The sequence below is a fragment of the Lagenorhynchus albirostris genome, chromosome 1 (assembly GCF_949774975.1).
Source record: "Lagenorhynchus albirostris chromosome 1, mLagAlb1.1, whole genome shotgun sequence".
In the NCBI taxonomy this organism is placed as follows: domain Eukaryota; kingdom Metazoa; phylum Chordata; class Mammalia; order Artiodactyla; family Delphinidae; genus Lagenorhynchus; species Lagenorhynchus albirostris.
Window position 1 is genome coordinate 174,514,098 of NC_083095.1, and position 19,175 is coordinate 174,533,272.

At 48.4% G+C, this 19,175-nt stretch overlaps 1 protein-coding gene across 18 annotated transcripts in view; it reads left to right on the plus strand.

The window, feature by feature from the left end:
* The first annotated feature begins 10,434 nt into the window (after positions 1-10,434).
* The window catches only part of PARD3 (par-3 family cell polarity regulator), a 729,337-nt gene continuing 720,596 nt past the window's right edge, over positions 10,435-19,175 (plus strand). For all 18 annotated transcript variants that reach the window (XM_060160977.1, XM_060160997.1, XM_060160939.1 and 15 more), the window contains exon 1: positions 10,435-10,826. In XM_060160977.1, coding sequence (XP_060016960.1) covers positions 10,707-10,826 — 120 coding nt within the window. In that variant the 5' untranslated portion in view covers positions 10,435-10,706. The remainder of the gene's footprint in view (positions 10,827-19,175) is intronic.

Consider the following 19,175-nt stretch of genomic DNA (forward strand, 5'->3'; position numbering starts at 1 on the left):
GCTGAATTCCATGCCTATCAATGACTCCATCATTTTTCCAGGATCACAGTCTCAGACTTCAGTTTTCTTTGATTTCTCCATCTCATTTTATTCCATACTTGGTTATCTTAAAGTCTTTTAGTTTCTCTCCTAAAGGAACTCAGATCTGTTCCATAATCCATTTGCATGGATTGGACCTCCCCCCTTGGTTCAGACATTTAATTTCCTGTGTGGCTCACTCACTGCCGATCATCCATTTTAAAAATTACCCTTTTCTGGAAGCTTTGTCTGGCCACCTCTGGCCACTGAGGCTTCAGCCTTTGTGTTCCCGTGGCAAACTACACACCGTGTTATAATGGCCTGTTTATATCATCAATCTCCGGCTCTCTCCCTCTCAAGAAGAAGGACATCCTTGAGGGTTGAGATTAGTTCTTACCTTTTATCACCATCGTTTAGCACAGTGCTTGGCAAAATACTAATTTCCCAATAAAAGTTGAATGAGTGAATGAATAAATTTTTCACAAAAGGACATCTCTGGAGCACATGAAATCTGGATGTCAGAAGTGGGAGAAGGGAAGCTGGGTGTCAGGAGAGGGAGGGAGATGGCCAAGGGAGGCACCAGGACCCTGGGCTGTGACCCAGTCACGCTGAGAAAGAGGAGAGGGTGCAGGCCCTGGGGAAAACTAGCTGCTTCAGCCTACACATCCCCACTTATTGGACTCTGGGCAGTTTTAGGGGAGGGCAGTAGGGGTGAGCTGCAGGGGTGCGGTGGAGACACTCCAGAGGCAGTGACCACGAGTCATTGAGTGGTCATGCCTGGGAGGGTAGCAGAGGGAGCCCAGGCCCAGGCAGCTGCCCAGGGAGATGCTGTCCACTCAGGGTGAGGTGTTATCCTAAGTCCTAACTGCAGGGGAGGGCACTGCCTCCCGGAATCACCGCTTGTTACCATTTTGCTAGGATGCTGAGGCAGGGAGGCCATCCCAGCTGATCTGACTCCTTTCCGCAACCCACACTGGTACTCCAGATCCTTCAAAAACTCCTCACTGACCACTGAATAAAAGGCCATCCATTACTGGGTCCCCCAACACACCTTTCACCCTTTATCTCTAGCCACTCACTTCCAAGAATCCTCCACTTCCACAGGGACTGTCTGCTCATCACTGCTTTGCCCAAAGCCTTGTGTCATCTCACCTCCCTGCTCCTCCTCAGTGGGACCCCCTTCCTGGATTACATGGGAGCCACCCTTAGGGTGCAGGCGGGAATGTCTCCATGCTATCTCTGAGCTGAGAAGAGACCCAGGGCAGCAAAAGGAGGCTGTGCATGCATGTGTGCACGCGCGTGCATGCTCTCTCTCTCTCTCTCACACACACACACACACACACACACACACACAGATTGTATCAGCCCCTAGCATGTCCAAAGCAAGAATGTCAAAGGAAAAGCCATGGGAACCTGTACATTACTTAGCATCCTAGGTGATTCTTAGCATCAGGCTAAGCTCTTAAGGAGAAACTTAGAATTTCAAGGTAATTTAAAATAAAATTCAAAGACCTTCTTGTGTAGATGTATTAGTTTTCTATTGTTAGGTGACAAGTTGTTACAAGCTTAGTGGCTTAAAACAACACATATTTATTAACTTAGTTTCTGTGGGTCAGGGGTTTGGTTATGGCTGAGCTGGGTCCTCTGCTCAAGCTCTCACAGGCTGCTTTCAAGGTGTCAGCTGGGCTATGGTCTCATCTGGAGGCTCAATTAGGGAAGAAACTGCTTCCAAGCTCATTAAAAAAAAATTATTTTCTTTATCTTTTTGGCTGCATTGGGTCTTAGTTGCGGCATGCGGGATCTTTTGTTGCAGCGTGCTGGCTTCTCTCTAGTTGTGGTGTGCAGGTTTGCTCTCTCTAGCTGTGGTTCCAGACCGTGTGGGCTCTGTAGTTGTGGCACGCGGGCTTAGTTGCCCCGTGGCACGTGGAATCTTTGTTCCCCAACTAGGGATCGAACCCACGTCCCCTGCATTGGAAGGCGGATTCTTTACCACTGGACCACCAGGGAAGTCCCCAAGCTCATTTGTTGTTGGCAGAATTCACTTCTCAGTGGCTGTATGATGGAGACCTTGGCTCTGAGGGCACCCCCAGCTCCCGGCCAGATGGCCCTCTCCATGGGCCGTTCACAGCATGGGCAGCACAGCAGGAGAGTCCCCCTTGAGTGTGCTGGGTGGAGTCTTATAGGATGGAATGTCATCATTGGAGTTGCATCCCATCAGGTTTGCCAAAGTCTGTTGATCAGAAGCAAGTCACAGGTTCTGCCCCCATGCATGGGGAAGGGATTATACAGGGTGTAATTCACTGGGGTTGCCTCATAGTGCATCTGCCACAATAGATTAGGACGTGGACGCTCTGAGAGATTAGCTTGTCAAGGTCCCAGAAGAATGAGAGGCAAACGTGGAAGGAGAAGTCCTATCTCTTGCTTCCAGCCAAGCATTCCTTCTATTCTACACTGTCTCCCATCTTCTAATCACCGTGCATTGCTTTAAACCACAGTCAGCAAACTTCTCCTGTAAGTGGCCAGATAGTAAATATTTAAGATTTTCTGGGCCATATGGTCTCTGTTGCAACGGCTCACCTCTGCTGATGGAGCACAAAAGCCATAGATAATATGCAGTGAGTGAGCGTGCCTGAGTTCCAATAAATCTTTATTTATGGGCAATGACATTTGATTTCATTTAATTTTCACATTACAAAGTATTATTCTTGTGTTGATCTTTTTTTTCTCAAACACTGAAAAATGAAAGAACCATTCTTAGGTCACAGGCCATGCAAACAGGTGGTTGGTCAGATTTGGCCTGTGGACCAATGCACAGCTGTGCTTTCACAAGGACGCGCCTCCTCTGCCAGGGGGAGCCAGACCCACTCAGCTGGTGTGTCCACCTGTGGTACCCAGCCCACAGTGAGCAGCTACTCTTTTCAAAATAACAGTAACTTAGGAACCATCATGACCCTCTCAAGGTTGAACTCTGAAGTGAAGATGATGCCACAGAGCCACCAGGTGACAAGTGTCTTGCTGGTCATTAGTGACTGAGAGGTATTTAACAAACCATCTTGAGCATCTGTATGGACTAAGCACTACCGCAGACGTGAAGAGTTTCTGCTTGAATGAAGATTACATTCCTTTGGAAGAGACAGGCAGTGAATTAATAAACAGGTAACTGTGTAATGTGTCAGATGGAGAAAAATAAGGCAGCGGGGACAGAGAGGGACAGGGGAGAGCTATTGTTATTCCATGTCGGGGGTCAGGAAATGTAACAGTGACAATGGGCAGAGGCCCTTAGGATGTGAGGGAGGAAACCAAGGAGATCCTGGGGCGAAGGGCGTTCTAGACGAGGGAACAGCAAGTGTGAAGGCCCAGAGGAAGGGGGGGTCTCAGCCAGGTTAAGGATCAACAAGGCCCACGGGGCAGAGTGGACAGGGAAGGAGTAGAAGAGCTTCGGGGATGCTGGGTGGGTCATGGAGACCTTGGAAATCACTGTCAGGACTTCGGTTTTGCCTGTGCGTGAAATGGAGGGCATTGTGGGCTCCAAACAGGGAAACGACGGGGCCTGGCTGACAAAACACATACGATGTTGTTTTGTCAGCACAGAGACTACTTCCTTCTGTGGGTTCTGGGTCCAGGATGGGACCCACTGCATCGTGCTCCCCCGGGGGAACCTCCCCATCTGGAACAAGTGTGTAGCCTCTGCTGAGAGGCTGAGCAGATGACATTCCACAGCACAGAGCGAGCTTTTGAAATTGAACCCCTAGCTTAACAGAGTAACCTGACAGAGGAGGGGAGGATGAGTCAGCCATCTAACGTCAGGGACAGAGGAGCAGCAGGGCTGGGCGCGCTGGTCCAGCACACCTGAATTACTGCACAGAACGCCAGGGCCTGGGCACCGGATTTCATCAAAGAGCAGCCTCACTGCCACTCACCTCCTTCTGACATGAGCAGGTCTGGCTCTGAGGGAGGAGGATGTCCCTCCCTCAGCTGGATGGGGTTGGGGGCCCCTGGGTGGGTCTCAGGCTGGTATCCACCACTCAGAGGCCCTCTGAGAAGGCCCCACATGGTTGTTTAATTCCAAAACACTGATGCAATTAAAGCTTCTCCGTCACGCAGCCTTATTGTTTCAGGATTTGAGAATTTCAGGCATTTAATCTTGACAAGGTCAAGAAAAAGTATATTGTTCCAATTATCAACCACAGTGCATTTTTTCTCTTTACTGAATGAAACTGCTCAGCCACATTTGCTAAAAAGTCTTTTAAAGCCGATTCATATCCCTTGACCGAAGTCCTTTAGAGCTAGATTTATCTATGCCTTGGTGTGAAGCTTTATGTGAATTTATTTCATCCTTTTCCTTTTAATCATCAAAGGTTAAGTGTCCTCTGGGTGAGGAGAATTTCTCTTCTTAAAAAATGATTAAAATCACTGCCTTGATCTGCTCCCATTCCTACTTCATTTTCTCAAAGTTTTTTTTAGAAATTTGGGTCACAAAAAATGACCCAAGTACTTTATGCCTCTAATAGAACCAGGCCCACCTTGGAGGGAAGGCAGAATGGTCTACCCAGCTACGAATCCCGATTCAGACTAGTCATTTCACTACCTATGCCTCTGGTTTCCCCCAACATAGAAGGACGGCACTCTAGGCCTCGCTGGAGACCTTGACCCTGAACTTTGCCCTCAAAGATTCAGCTGAAAGAACCTCAGGTGGAAACACCTCTCCACACCACCGGCCACTCCGATCTGCCTTGGGTCAAGTGGCCACTAGGAAGTAAGTGGCTCAGACTGCTTTGCTTGACCCTCCTGCAGATTTGTCTCCAATAGTTGGGTTTCAACATCACCAACTGTGCTGTCTTCGCCCTGCTCTGTGCCCTGCTGGGCTGGCCTTCGAGGACTTGAACGAGTTCCCTCGTTCTTAGGCTTTGGAGCCTAGGAGGGGGAGAGGCATTTGACTAGGGACCTGGGCTCTGCCGGGTGGATCATGATGTTGGACGGTTGGATGGAAGGATGCAGGTGATGGCTTTCTGCAAGGAACCCGGGCCTCTCACTGCACTCCGTGGTTGGGTGACATGGGGGCATACTGAAGTGGTGATCTCAGCCTGGACTCCAGCTTTTCCAAGCAGGACAGTGCTGACACAGCTTCCAGGCATTGCTAGGGGCTGGAACAGGACAGCAAGAACGTGGTGGATACTTTGGTGACTGTAGCTGGTGGACTGGTTGAGGGTCATCTGGAGTATTTTGAAGGTGAGGGCTTGGAGGCACATGGTTGGGACATGAAAGTCAATACCACCCCATCTGAAGTCACAAGCTGGTGAGTCAGGTGCCTTATGGATCTCACCAGCCTTGAAAGTGAAGACACAGCGTTGGATGTGAGGGGAAGGGAGATGGGCCCACCCTGTCTTGTGCAATTTTCTTCTGTTTTGAACCAGGTCATTCTGAGTACTTTTCATGACTGATGACAGTTTTCAGTAGGTTAGGGGGATGATTATTTTTTTTTTTTGCGATACACAGGCCTCTCACTGCTGTGGCCTCTCCCGTTGTGGAGCACAGGCTCCAGGCGCGCAGGCTCGACGGCCATGGCTCACGGGACCAGCCGCTCCGCGGCATGTGGGATCTTCCTGGACCAGGGCACGAACCCGTGTCCCCTTCATCGGCAGGCGGACTCTCAACCACGGCACCACCAGGGAAGCCCTAGGGGGATTATTAAGGCTCCTCCTCTCTCTTTTCCTTTCCTCTTTTTTCCCCTTTCTTTCATTGGCTGTTACTCTCACCCATACAATTTATATGAGCTCAAGCTTCAATAGAAAAACCACTGTTTTTAGACTTATGTTTGTTTTTTTTTTTAATTTTATTTATTTATTTATTTATTTTTGTTGCGATACGCGGGCCTCTCACTGTTGTGGCCTCTCCCGTTGCGGAGCATAGGCTCCGGACGCGCAGGCTCAGCGGCCATGGCCCACGGGCCCAGCCGCTCCGCGGCACGTGGGATCCTCCCAGACCCGGGCATGAACCCGCGCCCCCTGCATCGGCAGGCGGACCCTCAACCACTGCGCCACCAGGGAAGCCCTAGACTTATGTTTAATGTTGCACAACAGAGAAGCTCTGTGGAGCCTAAGTGCTGTTCTTATTTTTCTCAATCTGCCTTTTACCCTAAGCACAGCTATACTATTACAAGATTCATATCTATGTCAAGAACCATCTTTCCCCCATCCCTCTGTATTTATTCACTCATTCATCAAACACTTACTGAGTAACTAGCGTGCGTCCAGCCTTGGGAGAACAATTCTGGGGAAGTGCTGTGAGTTATACCACCTCTGCCCTCAGAGAGCTCAGTCCACCTGTGAGTAAGTTTCTCGACAGTGCATGTGGCTTCCAGCAATTGGCAGTCCCATCCTCCAGAGCTGCGCCGTCCAATATGGCAGCCAAGAGCCACATGTAGCCACTGAGCTCTCACAAGGTCAGACATGTGCTGGTTATTCAGTGTTTGCCGAACGAGTGAATGCATGAGTGAATGCATATGGAGGGCAGGTTCAGAGTGAGACATGCTGTTCATCTAAACTACACATGGGGTCATGAAGAATTAGTAGGCAAAAAAAATGTATGAAAAATGTTGGTTAGCAGACATTTGGTTCTGTCCAAAACTTCCATAAGACATTCGGTCTATGCCAAAAGGTTCTCGATATTTGGTCATTTTTGGTCCTGTCCAAAACATCCATGGAGACATCTGGTCCATGCCAAAAGGTCCTTGATATTTGGTCCTTTCCAAAACCATTTGGCATGGACCAAATATGCTCATGGATGTTTTGGACAGGACCAAATGTCCTGCAAGGAAAATATTCATTAGTATTTTTAAAAACTTGATTATATGTTGAAATGATAATAGGATATACTGGCTTGAATTAAATATATTATTAAAATTAACTTCATCTGTGGCTGGCTACTAGAAGACTTAAAGTTACAAATGTGGTTCTCTTGATGTTTCTCTTGGACAGCTTCGCTCTGGATGGCCTGCTTCCACCTCCTTCTCTTTCCTCTCTTCCAGGAGTGAGCACTTCCTCTGGGTACCACCACCATTCCTGATGTCTAGCACCTATTATACTCTAGTGGCTGACCGTTCACGTCTGAAACTTTTTCCAGACTGGGCACCTCTTGAAGGAGGACCTTACTATCCAGCCTGCAGTGCAGTGCTTGGTATAAAACAGGTGGACAATAATTATTTGGTGAATACTGATCCAATTCTCCTATTAGACTAAACTTGTGTGAGGCTAGGTATACAAGATTGTTAACATGGTCTTAAGTATAATATTGAGTGGGCATTCAATATGTGTGTGAAACGTTTCAGTGATAATTTTAATTTCTAAAGTACAACTGAATTTTAAAAACTCCTATAAATGTTTTCTTTATTCCTAATTATTAAAACTTTTAAGGGTAAGATGCTAGGTAATACAGTACTGTTCCTACACACTGTGCACATGAATGCTGCTGGATATAGTTAAGTTTATAGTCCATGTGGTCCATTTGCAAAATAGACACGAAGCCCAGCTAGATTCTAATTAATTCTCAGGATTCTCTGGTGTTTTCAAAACCAATGTACTCAATCAATTATAAAAGAGAAGTACAATATAAGATGCCATAATTGTTTTACTCGAAATATGCAGAATTTAAGACAATAAACACACCAGAAGATATTTATGTAACATTTGACCCTTGTCTTTGATGATTTTGCTTCTCACTGGGACTGGGTTCGATTTTGTGCTCATCTCAGGCCAGAAGCAATGTGGTCAAGCTGAACACTTTGTAGATATGAAGGTAGCCTGGCCCTAATGCACCTTTATGGTTAGGTGTTAGGTGAGTATATTAGTGAAAACAGATTCATTATTTGTGAGGAAATTTTATGAATTTGACCCAAGACACCAAAGTGTGTGGTGTCTTAAATTAACACAGCATTAGTTTTCCATCAGTTATTAATATAAAGGGAATCACTGTATCTAGATAAACTAGGTAGATTTAAATAAAGCTTAAAGGCTTTATCTAGTTAGTTAAATAGACATTATAATTATTAATCTTATGATCATATTTTTGAAAAACTGTCTAACCCCTTATTAACTATTGAAGAGTGGAAGGAATTGATGTAAGTAAAGAGGTCCAGGGGTACTGGGATGCTCCTCTTTCGTGGAGGCAGGCTTCCCTCCTCAGTACTGCTGTAAACACTTTGCTGGCGCTTAATATTTAATGTCTTGAATTACAGTTATTGGAGCAGCTATCTTATTCTAAAATCTATATTTTTCTTACTCACTTTAAAAATTTTGCTTTCCCCATGGACGTTCTTCTCTAACTGCGTGTGGAATCGAATTAAAGTGAAGTGAGTACAGGCCTGAGATTCATGAGCCCTGGTCCAGATACTGAACAGCTGTATCACGTCTAGCAATTTCTCTGAGTCTTGGGCTCCGCCCACCCCCACCCCCCGGTTCTCCCTTTCTCCTCAGCATCCTCCTTTGCTGTCTGGTCCTGACTTTGTTACCCTTCACCTACATTATGGTAACTGGACTTTACTAAACTACACACTCCCATGTGGCAGCATGTACTAAGTGTCTTAATACATTATTTTTTTAATCCTCATTATTTAATCTTCATAATCATCAGTCCCACTTTTCAGCAGATGAAACTGAGGCTAGGAGATTGAATGCCATGCCTAAGGCACTAGTAAATGGTAGAATCAGGATCTGAACCTACATCCCAGCAACATCTGATTTCCTCTGGCTCTTCCTAAACTTACCTTTCAATCAGAACCATTTTCAGAAAGCCCTACTCTAAACTAGAATACTCCTGCCTCCCCAAAGCATTAAAACAGAAACAACATCTATAATTATCAGTACTTGTTATTGTGGGTCCAAGTATTAATACAAGAAGCAAGAAGACCTCAGCAAGATGTGTTGTCATCGCTGTCACAAACTTAATTATTGGGTAGAAGAGTTGAACGTTGCCGCTGAACAGAAGAGTTGGAGAGCTTTCTCCGTGAATGTGTGGAAAGAAACCTGGGGTCTCTTTCTGGGTCTGCCTCAAGCTTTCTCTGTGGCCTTGGGCAAGTGATTTCAACACTCCTCAGCATCCTGGGGTAAGGTGGGATATTGACACACGGTGCCTACCTATTGCACTGCTTTGCCAGGACAACGGATTGTATTGGTCAAGGGCTGTAGATGAGCGGAAGTACAATGTTTTATATGACAAATCGCACTATACCTGGGGCAGGGAAAGTGCAGGGATCCTGGAAAAGATGAATCTGTCCTGTTGCCTTAGTTTAAAAAGGGAGGTGGACGGTCACCAGCTCTTCCCGCTCTACCTGCTGAAGTTCTCCTTGAGCCCACGGAGCTGGTGATTGCTTTCACACACCCTAGAAACGCTGGCAAAAATGAATCCACTATCGTTTGGGACAGACGTGGGCCGGCGACAACCCTCTTTTGACATTTGCCATTCTTTCAACACAATGACACACAGTTGTAAGGATCACCAAGATTCCTGCCCTGAGACAGAGGAGCGTCAGTTACTTTTCTTGACTTGGTCTCCGTTCCTCTAAACTGTCGCCTGTCCCCATGCAGGTAACTCCTTGCGGAGTTGCTTTCCTCTCCGCGGCTGAGGTGGCAGCGTTCAGCGCCGGCCTTCTCAGTGTATTGTTCATAACTTTGCGTTAAGATTGCTTGGGTTGCAGAATTTTAAGAAATAAAACGATATGAGTTGCTGATGTTTGAGCTAAACGCGTTGAAGCGGGTGGGTCACCCGGGGTCACAGGAGCTTCAAGGTCAGTAGTGGCCTCGGGAGAAAGGCCTCCCCGCAGAGAAGCCCCCTCGTGTCTGCTGGTAACGCGTAGGCTGGCCTCCGGGGGCGGGAGCGGGGGGAACCGGGCGGGAGCACCAAGCCCTCCGGGGCGCGCGGCGTCTGCCGCGGTTCCGCCTGGGCCCCTACAGCCCGAGGAGGGGGGTTCACAGCGACAAAGGAAGGGGGGCTCCAGAGAGGCTGCGGGAGGTCGGAGGCTGCGGCGCCCTGGCTGGGGGTCGGCGGGCTGGCAGGGAGCGGGCGGAGGGAGGGCCGCGCGCTCCGCCCCGCGCCCCGCGCCAGGTCGCCGCGTGTGCACAGTGTTGTGGGCCCGCCGCGCCCCTCCCCTCCCCTCTCCTCCCCTCTCCTCTCGTCCGCTCGCCTGCCGTCCGCGCCCCTCCCCTCCCCTCCCCTCTCGTCCGCTCCCCTCCCCTCCCCTCTGCTCCCCTCCCTTCCCCTCCTCTCCCCTCCCCTCCCCTCCGCTCTCCTCCCCTCCCCTCTGCGTCCCTCCCCTCCTCTCCCCTCCCCGCGCCTCCTCCCCGTCCCTCCCCTTGCCGCCGTCCCCTCCCCCGCGGCCCGGAGCAAGCGCCGCGCCAGCGCCACACTGCCCCGCCGCCGAGCGCGACGACACGCCGAACAGGTGGCCGGAGGCTCCGGCGCCGCGCGGGCAGAGGCGGGCGAGCCCCGGGCCAGGCGAGGCGAGGCCGGCGGGCCGGGCATGCGAGCCGATCTGATCCCCGGCCTCGGCCCCTAGCCTCGCGCCCGCGCCGCGCCCCGCGCCCCGCGCCCCGCGTACAGCCGCCCCGGCCCGGGGCGCTCCGACCTCTCCGGCCGCGGTCACTGAGGGGCGTGGGCCGGCCCGCGGCGGCGGCGGCGGCGGCGGCGGCGGCGGCATGAAAGTGACCGTGTGCTTCGGGAGGACCCGGGTGGTCGTGCCGTGCGGGGACGGCCACATGAAAGTTTTCAACCTCATCCAGCAAGCGGTGACCCGCTACCGGAAGGCCATCGCCAAGGTGAGGGGCCGGGGGCGCAGGCGGGGGCGGGCGGCCCGGGGGGGCGGAGGAGGGGCGGAGGAGCGGGAGGAGGGAAGGCGCCGGGATCAATATGGCGCTTCCTGGAAGGGGAGGAGGAGGCGGAGGCGGGGAAAGGGAGAGCGCGGCGGCCGGCCCGGCCTGCGCCCCCCGCTCTGGCTGCGGGCCGCAAACTTCCGCGCGCCCGGGCCCGGGGCCCCGACCCCTGCCTCTCCCTCGGGTCCCGGCCGCCGGCGCCCCGAGCCTCCCGGGGCCGAGCCCCAGCCGCGCCGGGGCGCGCGGAGCCGGGCCGGACGCCTGTTCCCGGCCGCGGGCTGCGGCCCCGGCTCCCCGCCCAGGCCCGCGGGCGGAGGCCGGGCGAGGGAACTTTGCTGGTGGAGCAGAGTTCGCTCCGCGCGCTGCGAGAGTGGCTGGCTGACTTGTGCCTTTGGGCCCCCGCCGGGCAGTGAGAGCCCCTTGTGCGTGCCAGGCGGGGGTCCCGGGCGGATGAGGGTGCGGCGCGGAGACCGACCCGCTCCCACTGGCTCGCGATCGTCGCTGGAGCCCAGCACCTCGGTGACCGAGAGGCAACGGAGCACGGCTCCTTGAAGGAGCACAGCCCCGAAATCGGTCACCGAATATCGAGTTTTTCTGCAGGCATGTCGCCGTTGACCTGTCTGCCACGAGCTCCATGTGGAGCCGGGGCCGCGCGCGGCCCGGGCCTGGAGTTGAGTAGCTTTCCCTTTTTCCCCGTGGAGTGATAACATTGTCTCCACTTCACTGCATTCCTGTACAATGTGTCAGAAGTGAAAAGGCATCTTGTTAAATTGTTTTATCGTCTGTGTCTGTTTGACAACAGCCCACGCCTCCCAAGTTTCTCCCCAGCACCTGAGGATATTTCCTTTGCGGCAGAGTAACGTTTGGTGGAAAGCATGTTCACTTTCAAAATTTCCTTTTTGTCCCCGATCTTGGAGTGGTTTGCGTCCTGTGGGTTTGGGGGGTCGCAGGTGAGAGGGACGGTGGCTTTGGCAAGCCTGCTTGAGTGTAGACAGGGTGCTGGGGTGGCATTCTCCAAAGTCTCAGAAATTAAGAGGGGAAAAATACTTTTTACACTGTTGTTTTTAGTATAGAGAAAAATAGCATAAATTTGGCCTTTTAAAGATAATCTTGGGAACGTTTAAGAACCTGACACAATGATGGAAGATGTTGACTTTACTTAACGGCTCTAAAATGTTCTTTACAGTTGGTTGAACTCATTGAAAATCAAATAAAATTAGTGGAAATTGGGCACCTGTTTATCTTGAACCACTGTCAAGGGGGAAAACCCCTCTAAACCCATGTTTAGCATTTTAAAGCACTGTTTATGAATGACAGTTTGTGATCTAAATGTTCTATATCAATAAGTCAGGTTGCATATGTACTCAGGAAACCAACAAAATAAATCATGCAAGGAAAGAGAAATACAGTAATATATACTCTGCAGTGTGTCCAGGTTCCTGAGTAGGGAGGGATGATCGACATTTCCTTGCTTACATGCTTAATTTAAAATTTACATGCTTAAAATTAGTCATTTACATGCTTAAACATTTACATGCTTAAAATTAGTCATATTTCATTATGCACACGATGCATGTTGGTCGAACAGCTTGTTTGGGAGATACAAATGTAGTTGTTTGAGTCATTTGTATGTTCCACAGAAATTCTTAAGCGTTTGCCATGTCCAAGGCATTGTTCTGGGTGCTGGACACCTGCGGGACCCACTGGCTGCTTGTGGAAATTGGACTGTGAGAGTCTAGGAAAGGGGCTGCACTGTCCTCCAAGTGAGGGCGACCAGCCTTTGGACTTCGTGGTGCAGTGGGGAGAAGACAGGCCTCTGGGGTGTCTTCTAGATGGAGTTGAGAGGTATCGCTGAGAGATCTGGACTTTGTTTCTAGGTATCAGTGGTGGTGGTTTCACAGTGACTGGGGAGCAGGAAAGGAAGCGCAGGTTTTTGCGGCATGCCTGGGAAGGCACCCCAAGAGGAGCGCAACAGCTGAGTTGGGAAGGGCGCGCATGAGATTGATTGCTTTTTCTGGTGGAGAAGGAAGGAAGGAAGGGTGATTCTCAGAGAGTGGTGGTATTGTTGGAGTTGGAGGTAAATGACTCAGAGATGATTCAGGGGTTTCCAAAATTATTTAAGTTCTCTTTAAGTGCAACTCACAGTTCAGCAGGTAAGTTTTAAAATGGGCTTTGTGGTCTACAGAGTTCAGTCATTGGATCACAAGACTGTTGACTCTCAACTGTGGCAAGAGCTGGAGTTAATTCCAGGTCCATTTGTATTTTTTCCTCTTAAATGATTAGGTAATGGTTAAGATTAAACTTTAGTCACTCTTCCCATTTCTCCCACCCTGTTTAAAATGATTATGAAGCAAACACTTATTAACACTTGTTTTAACTTTTATTCTCTTATCTCTTCCTTACCCCTTACTGTTGAATAGAACAAGATAAATTTTGTATGAAGAATTGGGTAACTGGGTAGCTGTAGAGTGGTGTTTGGTTGCTAGGTGACATGTGCCATGATGAACTCCCATCTGGTGGGGAAAAATGGGGGGAGATCATGTTTATGGCTTTGTATAAAAACCAGATAAGCTGGAAAAAAAAAAAAAAAAGAAGAAAAGAAAAAGGAAAGAGAAAGAAAGATCCCAAGCCACTAAGACTTTCCCTGCAGAGAGCGTTTTGTGGTGTGATGGGGCTAATTTTTTGGCATTATACTTGAGCTGTCTTCAGGTTAAGCAAATCAGTTTTTCTGGGCAGTGGAGTGGCATGACTTAATATCAGAAATGTCCTCAATAAGCAGATTTTGAAGGCTTACACTTATTCATAGCATTTTTTTTTTTCTCCAGTGAAAAAATAGTTTTCTGTTTATGATCACTGATGGGTGAAAATGCTTTGGCTGTTCTCCATCCACCCATCCTCATCCAGACCGTCTCTAAGGAGGGTGCTCTGATAGACACTGAGGACCATGTTACATGGACTTTCTGTGTATGTGACCCTTCTTCTCCTACCTGTGGCCTGACTCATCCATGATCCCCAATGGACACAGGGTGCAGAGCACCAACTGCCGGGACTCTGTAGTGTGGTGACCTGGCTTCTCAGGGCTTTGCCGGCTCCTTCTTAATTCTGAGTGGATTGGGGCTGGCTCTGAGATTTCCCATTTTTCCTGCTGTGCATCCCAGCTCTGGTTAGGAGAAAGATAAGAAAATCTCCATCCCTTTTTTTTTTTTAAATTGTTAATTTGTTGAAGGGCTACTGTATGCAAAATGTCATGCTCTATGAAGCAATGTAAGGCTAAATTCTTGCACTGCAGAAGAACGTAATCTGGGAGACGGTGAATGTATTAAACTATAAATTACAGTAGGCAATGGCATTAATTAGCAACGGGGTGGTAAGTACAGACAGTAGTTGCTTTTGGATTTCGGAGATGGGAGTGGTTATTATGACCTGGGGGGTTTGCCTTGGGCTTAGTAAGTGGGAAGGCTGGCCTGGATTTAGGACAGTGCTTCCTAACTGGTTAGTGGGGTGACCTCCAGAAGCACCTGCCTGGCCCAGGTGGCCCAGTCTGTAGGGCTTCGGTAGGGTCCAGCCGTGTGAATCTGGAGAGTTGCTGCCATTCTGAGAGGTGGGAGAGAGGCGTTGCAGGTGAGCATCAGGGCTAGTTTGGCTCCTGTGCTGCCTTCCTGTCGGATGGTGGGGCAGGACCAAGCTGAGGAGGACTGCGGACGCTGGGGCAAGACACTGTTACTTCCTGCAGTCTGATGGTCCCTGATGGAGGACTGGGGTGTTTGGGCAGGACGAGCGCTCCTCTGGGAGGACCACCAGGATTGCATCCATCCACAGAAACACTGCTGATTGCTGAGTAGTGGAGGGAGGACGGGCTAAAGGCAGAAGTGAGGGTGGGGGGCGGCTGGAGCCTCTTAGCTGAGAGGCAGCTATGCTGCCCATAGCCCTCTTCTGGCAGGGGGAGCTTTGGATTGGGTTTGGAGACCTAGCTGTTTTCACTGTTGAACCTTGGGCACACCAACCCTGCAGAGCCTCATTTCCTCCCCTCTAAACCGGGTTACTCCCTTGCAGGGTTCCCGGGAGTACCGAGGGGATGGTGAACGGGAAGCTCCTCAGCACTGCCTCTGGATCCCTAATGGGTTTTACTGGGTGGATGGTTTTACTGCCTGCGAGGCTTTCCCAAGCAGTCTGCTCTTCCTGTTTGGATATTTCCTCTTTGCTTAAGAAGAAAGTGTGTAATTTAATTAAAGAATAGGTAGAAATGGTAATATTTGCCTAAGCAGCGCCACAGTCAGAGGAGCAAATCTGTGTGTGTGTGTGTGTGTGTGTGTGTGTGTGTGTGTGTGTGTGTGTGTGTGTACGAGGCAGGGAACGTAAAAGTTGTGGATATTGGCTTTACCCTAGGTTGCTTTGTGGGCCTGTGGTTTTGGGGCCACTGCTTCTGTCCCTTGAGCATGGAAGAGTTATTTAATAGCAAATTGTTGTTATTAAAAAAAAATAACAAATTTATGGGCAGTAACTTTTGAAAATGTGCTTTCCTTTTTTTGGGGGGGAGGAGGACTGTTGATTACTAAAATCGTGTAAATCTTGGTTTTTATGACAAACCTTGTGGTTGATGTGAGATTTCTCGTGAACAGATGGATGACTGCATGTTGTTACACATTCACGAGCTTATTGAAACTTTTAGGAAAATAGATTGTTGCAGAATTTGAATGACCATATTTTTGAATAGTGAAACGAAATAAATCTTATTATTTCATTAACATCTTCCCGTCTTCCCTTTCAGAAAGGAAAAAATAAACAAACATGTCTGAAAGGCTGATCTTTCTAAAATGCAACTCTCCGTGTACTCTTCTGCTTAAGGGCCTCCACACCCGCTTTCCCCAGAGGCCAAGTTCTGCCGCCACAGCAGGGCCTGTCCCTTGCAGGACCCCTCTTGCCTCCAGCCTCTCCCTCCCCAGACCCCCTACCCCACCCCTACCCACTTGGCCTTGCTTGCACTTTCCTGCCTTTGCTCTGGCATTTTCTGTTTCTCCCACCTGGACCATTTGCTCACTTCCTGTCTACTCATCCCTGGAGCCTCAGCTCAGTTCAGGCTGGCCCTGCATCCCAAGGCGGCCTGAGGTTCTCCCTGCTGGGCACTTGTCTCAGGAGCTTCCCGCACTGACCTGGAGGAACGTGCTTTGCTGTGGGTGCTTTGGTGTGTTTGTTTTGGAACAGAACTGTGCCCCTTCTCCTCCAGGTGAGGTGCTTGAAGGTGATGGCCCTGCCTCGGTCTTACCTATATGGCTAGTATCTGCCACGTAGTCATCTTACAAGTTGAGTAGATACGAAGTTGAGAACAAATACACGGCACGTATTCTCACACAAAAAGTGTACTTTTGCTTCGGAGACTGTGTAATTTTAAGGACTTTAAGGTTTGGTATGTTTGGCATATTAGCACAAAGAGATTGTAATTGAAACTCAGATTTAGTGTGATTTTGGAGTATCTGAAAGTTATTCTTTTGTGTCGGCCGTTTTCAGGGAGTTTGGTCCCTTTTTCAGACTGAGCAGAGCGATGGTCCTGGGGTTTGCATTGGGCCCGGTTCAAGGCAGGTGGTCAGGGCAGTGCGGGAATCTGGCCCCGAAACACACCTCTGCTGGGTCTGGCGCTTCTAAAACTGTCGGTTGGGATCCATGGGTAAGTTCCGGGAGTAAACAGAAATGTTTAGGATCTGAGATTCACAGGGAGAGTCTGGCGATGGGAGGTGCTTCTTGGCTCACGGTGAACACTGGTGAATTGGGTGCGGAGGTAAGGTTCACAGCCCCATTTGCACAGAATCTCCACCTGTCCTTTGAGGCTTGTACCTCCCTGTAGAGTTGGATGCAGGCGGGTGATGGCAAACATTTGAAAGATGAACAGAGCCTTCTGCATTTTCTCAAAGATGGAAAGAAATATGTACAGTTGGTCCAGGAAGGTGCTTTCCACAAGTGGAGGTGCTTTTCCACGGGCTGGAGGTGGGTGGCTAGGCCCACGCAGGGGGCTTTCCTCCTGCTCGGCCACTCACGCAGCAGTCCTAGCTGCCACCAAGGTCAATGGCAGTAGAACAGGGGCTCAGGAATTTTATACATGTTACTGATTTGGGGTATCTTTTCTGTTTTACATGGAAAATAGAAAAATCTTTATGAAAAGAAATGCAGAGTTCTGTGAACATAGTAGAAAGGTGATTATTTTTTGTCTTTTAGTCATTATTTTATCCTGTTGAAAATTTTTTTCCATTTGGAAGGATTATGTAAAAATGCCTTTCCTTCATGGCTCTGTGTCTGACCTGCCATCTTCATGTGGTTCCTGTTGTTAAATATTACTTTTGTTTATTCTTTTTGCCTCCATCAACTCATATTGGAACTTAGAAATAAAATTTCCAGCTTCATTCCAAGTGACTTGAAACGTGAATTATTTAATTTTTTTCTCTCAGTAATAGCTCATACACACATACACACACGAGAAACGAAAACACATGTCTACACAAAAAACACGTACATGAATGTTCATGGCAACATTATTCGTAACAGCCGAAAAACAGAACAAGCCAAGTGTTCAACTGAATAAAATGTGGTATATCCATACATTAGAATATTATTAAGCCGTAAAAATGAAGTTAGGATACATGCCTCGCTGTAGATGCACCTTGCAAACATTATTCTATGTGAAGGAAGCCAGTCATAAAGACCCACATATTGTATGAGTCCATATATACGGAATGACCAAAGTAGGCAAATCTATAGATAGAGAAAGTAGAGTAGTGGTCGCCAGCGCTTGGGGGTTGAGGGTAATGGTGAGTGACTCTTTATGGGGATGGGATTGGTCTTTGGGGTGATGAAAATGTTCTAAATTTAGATAGTGGTAATGGTTGTATGCCTCTGTGAATATACTAAACATCATTGAATTGTACACTTTAAATGGGTGAATTTTATGGAATGCTGTTGTGTCTCAGTAAAGATGTTAAAAAAAATAGACTACGTAAGCCACTATGAACAAAGCTACATTTTTATGTATTTTATAGTTCTGAGAGTCCCATAAAACATGGAACTTTTCTGTGTTTTTCTATGTCAGAGATACTCAAAAACCTCAAATGAAGACCGGCTATTTTTAGGAGTTTTCCATACAATGTGTGAACCTGCTTTCTCAAGCCTGCCTACTCTCTCCTGGTGCTGTCTGCTAAGCCCCCGACTGCTGAGCTCCGAGTCCCCTGGTCCCCCCTTTAAAGGCTTCACCAACTAACCGTTCACCTGCTCTGCCTTGTTCTCCCTCGGCCAGAGATTCCTTCCTCCCCAGCTCCCCAGCTGCCCTAGCCGTTGGTTCGGATGCCCTAAGATGTCCGTTGTGGAAGAGCTTCTCCAGTTTTTGGTTTGGGACAGTAGTTTGGAGCTTTGGCAAATCTCACAAGCTCTGTGAGCGCCAGTTTTCCCATCTTCATCTTCTCATATTCAGAAGTTCTGGGCTGGGCTCTGATGTCTGTTTCCCGGTGACAGCCACCCTGAGTCTGCATGGTTGGTTGTCTGCCTGTGGGACCATGAGGCATGAGTGGTGTGCAGTGGCTTTTCAGAGGCGCAGACAGGGTAGATCTCTACTCCATCCACCCTCCCTGTGAGAATGTTTCGCTTCCCTTACTTTGAAATGATGGGCTTGGCCCCCAGGTCAAACATACACTGTTTGAAAGTTAGTATGTATTTCGCCTGGACTGTCCCTCAGAATTCCTTACTGTCCCAAGATAAGTATCTTTTAAAATAAAATTACATGGTCAGAGGTAACTTAATAAGACTATTCATTTTGTGAAGCGAAACTAAATGTACGCTTCTGCATGGTTCTAAATGGTATTTCTATGGTGGTATAAATTTAAGTGGCTTTAGAGATGACAGGTCAATATTATTCCCACTTTAAATGTTCTTTAATATACAGAAACAGTAAGACTTAATTTTTCGGAACCCAGATTTATTTTTTTCTGGTGTATAGTTTTTCTCGTTATTGTATTACATCCCTGTATGATAGGATTTCTGTTTCTGAAAAGGCCTCTTTGAGATATTCTACAATAAAAATCAATGTTTCCTTCTCAGTGTTTATTTCAGAAAACAAGTCACTGTATATCAAAAACCTAAAATTGCTGAATACTGAAAATATGTGGTATTAACAGGTGAAAAACACAAAAAAGAGAATGCCATTTCTGTGTAAGTGGTTGATATGAGTATGGGTGTTTTTGTTCTAGTTCTTTTAAGTATACAGTAAAAACTGGGAAAGTTTTTTCATGTTCGTGTTTTAATATTTTTCTAAATCTA